General features: G+C 54.4%; 1 protein-coding gene across 1 annotated transcript; it reads left to right on the top strand.

The window, feature by feature from the left end:
• The first annotated feature begins 2,956 nt into the window (after window positions 1–2,956).
• On the top strand, window positions 2,957–7,597 carry LOC133763138 (serum amyloid A-1 protein-like). The gene is made up of 4 exons (XM_062196407.1): window positions 2,957–3,066; window positions 3,495–3,589; window positions 6,762–6,900; window positions 7,348–7,597. The coding sequence occupies exons 2-4, from the start codon at window positions 3,499–3,501 to the stop codon at window positions 7,484–7,486; spliced, it is 369 nt and encodes a 122-aa protein (XP_062052391.1). The 5' UTR covers window positions 2,957–3,066; window positions 3,495–3,498; the 3' UTR covers window positions 7,487–7,597.

Below are 7,597 nucleotides of genomic sequence, written 5' to 3'. Positions count from 1 at the left end.
ATCTGGCTTAGGAGAATGCCATGGTCCCAGCATTCCCAGCTTCTGGCAGGGGAAGCCTGGACTTTGGCCATTCCATCTTTTCACATGTACCTCTGGCAGCAAGTCCCCTGATGTAACACCAGAACGCCTTTCCAGTAGAGGTCGGGACACGGAGTTCCCATCACAGATCCCGGAACCCAGCCCCTGGACCCAGGAGTGGCACGGCCTAGAAGTGACTTTGGATCTGCTGTGACTGATGGGTGAGGGACATTTGATGACCCTGAGAAGCGCTGGTAATGTGCTAAGGAAGAGAGTCATACAGAATATGATGCCCATGTTGTTGTTCAAAGACCTTCCCGGGTGAAACACAGCCCAGAGTGTTGCACGTGAAGTGGTGTCCATGTTTCTAGATAGCGGGATGGTTTATGTTATTCTGGGTTTCAGAATTTTCTAGAATGGCATTCTCATTTCCAGTCATGTGTTACTTAGCAACAAGGAAACGTTCTTAAAAATGTATCATTAAATGATTTTGTCTTTGTGGGAACACCATAGCACACACGTCCTTACACTAACCTAGACAACACACGTCGATCCGATGACATTGAACCTTGATGTGATTGGCAGACTGCAGAGGCTGCTGGCGGTAGACAGCGCACTGCTCATGTATGCTAAATGATAACAATGCCGCATTGTACATGCAAGCCCTAGCAGCAGCATCTTTTATCATCAACTCTTACAAAGCACTGTGCATCACTGTGTGTGCCACGCTTTTATACGACTAGCAGCACAGCAGGTCACTTCACGCCAGCGTCACGGCCAAGATGTCACTTAACGCCTTGCACTAGGACATTGTGACGGCTACAGTGTCGCTAGGCATAGGAATTTGCAGCTCCATTTTCACCTCAGGGACCACCATCGTGTCAGCTGTCCGTCCCTGTGAGAAATGTCAACATGCACGCATGACGTATTTGTTCATTCATCAGCCACTCATCAGGAGCCCTCCAGGCAACACCTTCTGTGCTCAGCTTTGGGTATGCAGTGTAGGGAGGGCAGATTACAAGATCCGAACAGTGCCTTCATGAAAATGAGACTTGAAATTGGGGAGAAAAGGATGATACCTACATAGGCCTCATACTCATTGGATGGTAAAATCAGATTCCCAAAAATAAACAGAAAAAATTGTGCCTACAAAAAAAGGGTGTTGAAAGAAAAGAGAAAGCAAGGTGTCACAAATTGTACTGAGACCGTGTGTCCACTAAGAACAAAAAGCCGTGGGTACCAACACCCCTCTCATTCTCTTCCTATTCCCCTAAAATAAATAAAATCAGAGAGAGGACCCAGGGGTGAAAAGTCTCCTGCCCTTTACTTCCTGTCCTCGCTCCAACCAGCCAGTGCAGGAGAAGGGATTTCCCTCTCGTTTCTTCTACTCAGCAAGCAAGTCCGAGGGCGTGTGAAAGTCCCCGCTGTTGGACTAAGGATGTGGACGCCTGACTTGCTTCTTGCAAAGCCCACAGCCCTCTCGCAGCGACAGCCCTCTCCCTCTAGGTAGCGCCCCCAAGTTGCAGCCTTGTTCTCACACCTGCCTGCACCTAGCTCCGTGGCTCCTCCCCAATGCTGTTGGCTGAGGCTGGGGCCTCCCTGCAGCCTGCTGGGCTCTGCCTGACAGAATGAACCAGGGAGGGGTGGCGGGGGGAGCTGGTGGGACTCAGTCACTGGCCCTGTCAGAGTACAAAGAGGCCCAGCATCGGTTTCAAGCTCTGTTCTGTTCTTGCTTTCAGATAGTCGCCAAAGGGAGTTCATCCACTGCAGTGTCCACCCGTGGGCCTTGGTGCCTGCTGCTCCCTGGACACTGTCTCCCCAGCACCGCTGCTCACCACCTTGTCAGGTTACCACCTCCCTCGTGGAGCCTTCCCTGCACACACCCCAGGGAATGATCACCTCTCCTCCCCAGTCTGTACTTACCCATCCTGTGTCTCTCCTCAGTCTGCCTTGTGCCTTGTGTTCGGCCTGGCCCAGTAAATAGACACAAGTCCATAAACCCGTGTAGTGTAGTCAGAAAGCAGAGAAAAAGGAGACTTTGCTGTAGCATCAGGCCCACCTAGAATGTCTTCGACCTTTCTTATTTTTGCTTCTTCTCTTAGAAAAATATATTCACCAGATTCATTTATGTGCCAGCACATGGTTGCCAGGCAAATACAGCTCATGCCATGACGCTTACACCCTAACGAGGAGGGAGAGAGGAAGGCAGAGGGACAGCATAGATTGCCCATCCGCTAATCCACTCCCCAAATGCCCACAGCAAGGCCAGGAAATGGGACTGCAACTCAAGTCTCCTGTATGGGTGGCAGGGCCCAACCACTTCAGCTACCACCTGTTGCCGCCCAGGGTATGCGTTAGCAGGACTGGAGTCTGGAACTTGAACCCAGGTGCTCCATCGTGGGCTGTGAGCGCCCAACCAGGGCCTTAGCCACTGCTGAAATGCCTACCCTCAACTTTCCTGTTTTTCTGTTCTTCCTGATGGGCCAAGCCTCTGAGCCAGGGTTGCTGCATCTTAAAACTCCATGCTTCCCACAGCCACACAGAGCCGTATGATGTAGCGTCCAGGACATGGGAGACGGGGTGGGGGTGGGGGCAAGCCTGTCAGCTTTAGAGCTCAAGGACTTTTGACATGAACTCAGGGGGACTTAACCTCTGACACGTCTGCTGGGTGTCCCAGTGGGGCCACCCTAGGGCAGTGACCGGCAGAGAGAGGTCCTGCCTGGAAGAGCTATCCTCAGATCACACCGTCACTGGGCTCCCCCTTCCTCTGCATTCACGGTCCCCATGGCTGCCAAGGCACAGCACACACACCCTGACCCTGGCCTCCACAGGTTGCACAACTGGGGACGGGATCTGTGGATGAAGAAACCATGCATGTTCGGGAAGCCTCCTCTGCACTTTCCCAGGGGAAATGACCTGAGGGACTTTCCCAGGCACCAAGGCTGGCTTTGCCTTCTCCCCAGGGTCCCAACAGGGGTACTCAATATAAAGGGGCAGCCTCCCGTCCCTAGCAGGTGGCAACCTCAGCGCTGCTCCACCAGAACCCAGGTGAGGGCTCCTCCATGGGGTGACTCTTTCAAAAACAAACAAAAACCTTACTCTGTTTTCTGTGCCCTTACAATGCAACTGTTCTGCCTGTCTTTATCCTGAGTGAGGTCTGGCCTGGGCACAGGGGCCCCGTGGGTAAAGCTTTCTGGTGAGTTGTAGGGCTCTTCAGGGAGTGACAATGGGGTCCTTCCCCCTCTTGCTCCGTCAGTGCCATCTTGGGATTCTCTTAGATTCTGGAACTCAGGGCTATGGTTCAGAGCTGAGGGCTGTGGGTCTGAGAGGGGACCTTCTGCAGGAGCTCCTGGAGGAACCACTGGGACTCCCCCGGGAACCGGCACAAGTAACCACCAGGCTGTCTTTGGAACACGGATGCCAAGGGGCCGGGCCTGTCTTGTTCGTGTGTGTCTGACCCTCTCCGTGCATTGCAGCACCATGAAGCTCCTCTCGGGCCTGCTTCTCTGCTCCTTGGTCCTCGGAGTCAGCAGCCAAAGGTGGCTCTCCTTCCCCGGTGAGGCTGTGAGAGGTAAGGCTGAGAGGGGAGGGAAAGGCATTCCTGGACCACAAGGATCTCCCCTCGGGTAGTTTCCAGGCCAAGCAGCTGGTGCCTGGAGAAGCCACGCAGGGCAGAGCGAGAGCCTGCCTTTCCTCCAGCCTATTCGCCACTGGCCAGCGAGGTCTTGGCCCCGTCTCTGGGGTGCTGAGGCCCAGAAGAAGTGGTCAGTGATGTTCTCAGGTCAGGTCAGGACACCAGGGCTCTGAGTCACCCCATGGCTCTGGGCTGCTCCCAGGTGGCCCAGTGGGAAAACACTTATCCCTGCCCTCCCTCCATCCATGGGAGTTAGGGTCCCTGGAGGCTCTGAGGGGATCTGGAAGGGAGAAAGCATTTTCTGGAGAGGAATGAGACTGCACCCACCTAACGAAATGGCACAGTTCTGCTTTCCGAGGCAGCGTTTAAACTTTCAGATGTGTGCATTTCCGCATGGCCACAGGACTGGATGGAACTAAGGGTTTGCTGGGTTGCTGCCGCCCCATCGACAGACGCCTGGTAGCTGCTGTAGTATATGCTTTCCCTTAGGGCAGGGTTTCCCATGTGTGTGTAAGGCATCGCTCTTATTTATCAAAAAACGCAGAGCCCTGGCACACAGAAAGGGAAGGGAGTTGGCCACAGCCCCAGAGGACTTGGGGCTCTCTGTAAGGTGTGATTTCAGGGGTATGTGGTGCTGTCCAGTGTGGCAGAATGGGCCAGGTGTTTTGGGAGCTTAAGGTTAAGATTTATGTCAATCAATGACTCAGAGAAAACACAATTATCTTTCCCAGGAAAGCTAAGCCATTTGTTTTGGGTAGAAGATAAAAAGATGGGGGTACTTCCCAAAGTCCGTGGACAATTGGAATAAGAAGATAAATTTATTTTGGTGCCAAAAAATTTGAATTCTATGCATAGTTTTCTTATAATGTGCATTTCTGTGCATTTTTTTTTCTACAGGCAGAGTTAGACAATGAGAGAGAGACAGAGAGAAAGGTCTTCCTTTTCCATTGGTTTACCCCCGAAATGGCCACTATGGTTGGCATGCTGCGCCGATCCGAAGCCAGGAGCCAGGTGCTTCTCCTGGTCTCCCATGCAGGTGCAGGGTCCAAGGACTTGGGCCATCCTCCACTGCCTTCCCCAGGCCACAGCAGAGAGCTGGACTGGAAGAGGAGCAACTGGGACAGAATCTAGCGCCCCAACCGGGACTAGAACCCCGGGGTGCCGACACCACAGGTGGAGGATTAGCCTAGTGACCCACGGCGCCAGCTCCATACATTTTCTGAATACATGCATTTCAAAACTTTGTCCTCTAAGATAGACATGTTTTAATTTTTTCATACACTTTTTGAGGCACTCTGGTAGGCCTAAAATTGGTATAAAATGTCCATCCAAGCAAACCCCATAAAAGTGTAATTAAAGGGCTGCATTAGCACTTAAGTCTTCTTCCTTCTTCCGGTTTCCTGGCTGGGTCATTTAAACAGGCCTTGGCCTGACTCTCTCCGTGACTGCCCTTCCTGATTTGGTGACAGAAAGTGGGAACCAACACCCATCAAGTCCCCCCAAGGAGCTGTCAGTTTGTTCATTTCTAGCAGAATAAATCTGTGAGGCAAGTGTCTGCTCCCACTTTAAAGGTGAGAAAACCGAGGCTTCGAGCACCTGCGTCCATTGCCCAGGGAGTTGCAGCCGGGAGGGCATAGCTGAGTTGAGGTTGGAACCCAGAGGTGCACGAGGCTTAAGGCCTCGCCAGGTCAATCTCCTAGCGCCTCCTAAAGCCCAGAGGTTGTCAGCGTCAGCCTGCGGCAAAGTCACCTGCAGCTCCTGCAAAACTACCCTCGCCTGGAACCCCCACCCCACCCCCACCCAAGAGTCTGGCTCCTGACCTGGCCCTTAGGCTGCTCAGTAGCTCTCCAGGAGGTCAGAAAGTGCAGCCCCAGCCGGGAGGCATTGCGTCACCGCTTCCTCGGTCAGCTTGCAGCATCAGCAAGGACATCCACTTAGATTTTCGGGACATTAGTGGCCCTCGTCATCAGAGGCACGCAAGCCACGATTCTGTGCGTTCTGTCTGCAAGGAGAGCCAGGGCGGAAGTGTTCTCTAGCTGTGCAGTCCTTCTCAGGCTCTGCCTTCTGCGTCCCCACTCCACTCGGGTCACTGCCTGGACCTCCCCCTATGTCGCTTCATTCTGTGGCAGTGTGGCGGCCCAGGGCTCATTGCACACAGTCCAGAGGTGTGTTTGGATGTCCCACAGGGTGAATGTGTGACAGCAAGTGGTAGCGGAAGCCAGGGATGCTTGCAAACACCTACAGTATTCAGGACAGTCTTGGAAGACAAAGACTTATCCGGCCCAGTATTTCAACAGTGCTAAAGTTGAGAGATCTTGTTTCTTCACAATTTTTCCTCCATCATCTTTAAACACTGAGGGCCCATCCTGCGAGGCCTGCACTGTCGGCATGGTGGGGTGACAGCGTTCTTCGATAAGCACCAGAGACAAGTTTTCGGTGAACATGTCCATTCATTAACAATCAGGCAGAGGCTTTGAAGGGCAGGCAGTGGGGAGTAGCTAGTTCAGGGCGACACTAATTCTGTAGGATAGAACTGATATTGGTGCCGCAATGCTTCTCCAATCAGCACGAAGGTCACGTAGCCTATGGAGCCTCCCAGGTGGACATATGGGTCTGGGCCACCCCCGCGAGCTGTGTACCTGATGGACAATTACAAGGCCCTTCAACAGGAGCGGGGGGGGGGGGGGTGTGCTTGGGGCTCCTGCCACCTGCCAGCGGTCAGGTCATAGAGTCCTTCCGGGGAGGCATGGTGTGCCATGCCCTCCTAACCTCCCGCATGGGCTAGGCAGGCAGTCTCCCAGCCAGGCACAGGATCACCCATGAAACACGACGCACAACCCATCTTAGTGAGATGCAGCATACAGCACCATAGCAGGCGACCCACACGACACAGCTGCATCCCACCTAAATGACTCCTGGTAGAGTGAACTAGAGAAGCCCACTGAGACGAAGGGTTGTTCCTCTCAACCCAGGGTGCCCCAGGGTGCTACGATCCAGGGCTAAAATCTTGAGTCAAGAGAAGCTTGTCGATTCTTTCTCTCCTCTCTGAGCTGTCTCTGGGTCTCACTGTGTGTCTGATTTTCCTATTGCCCATGCATTTCCTCTCCAGGGGCATGGGACATGTGGAGAGCCTACTCCGACATGAGAGAAGCCAATTACAAAAATTCTGACAAGTACTTCCATGCCCGGGGCAACTATGACGCTGCCCAAAGGGGCCCTGGGGGTGTCTGGGCTGCCAGAGTGATCAGGTAACTGGGCTCCCAGGGAGGGCAGGGCTGGGTGGGTGAGCAGAGTTCACTGCTCTGGGGCTGACAGGGGATGAGCCCCGGAGCAGGGTCCAGTGGGCTGGGCCGCCCTTGACCCTGCCTGTCTGGCCCACCCTCTCCATCTGACCCAGTGTAGGCCTTGGGCTCATGGTGGGCCCTGAGGATGGCCAGGGAAGCTGGGTGAACCTGCTCCTGAAAAGGGAAGCCAGGGCCACGAGCAATGCCCAACCCCCACCCCTCTGCTGCTCATGCAGCCCAAGAGGGACCAGCAGGGCTGAGCGGGGCTGTCCCAGCAGGGTCAGGGCTTTGGCCCCTCCTGCCCGGGCTGTCCTGGGCTCCCCTCAGAGCCCACCTTGCCAAGGGCAGATTGGGGAGTGGCTGTGGCTCAGTGGCTGCCGCTGACTCCCCTTGCTGCTGCTTGGATTCCAGTGACGCCAGAGAGAACCTTCAGAGCTTCATGGGCCGCGGAGCAGAGGACACGGAAGCCGACCAGGCTGCCAACCGATGGGGCCGCAGCGGCAAAGACCCCAACCACTTCCGACCCAAGGGCCTGCCCGACAAATACTGAGCTCCCTGCTCTGCTGCACCTGAGGTCTGGGACCCAGAGAACTGAGTTCCGTGTGCGTGAAGCTGGTGGAGGGCACACAACTGGTGTCTAATAAATGCTTGTGAGACTGAA

Source organism: Lepus europaeus, chromosome 7, assembly GCF_033115175.1.
Source record: "Lepus europaeus isolate LE1 chromosome 7, mLepTim1.pri, whole genome shotgun sequence".
Classification (NCBI taxonomy): domain Eukaryota; kingdom Metazoa; phylum Chordata; class Mammalia; order Lagomorpha; family Leporidae; genus Lepus; species Lepus europaeus.
This window is presented reverse-complemented; position numbering and strand designations above follow the sequence as displayed.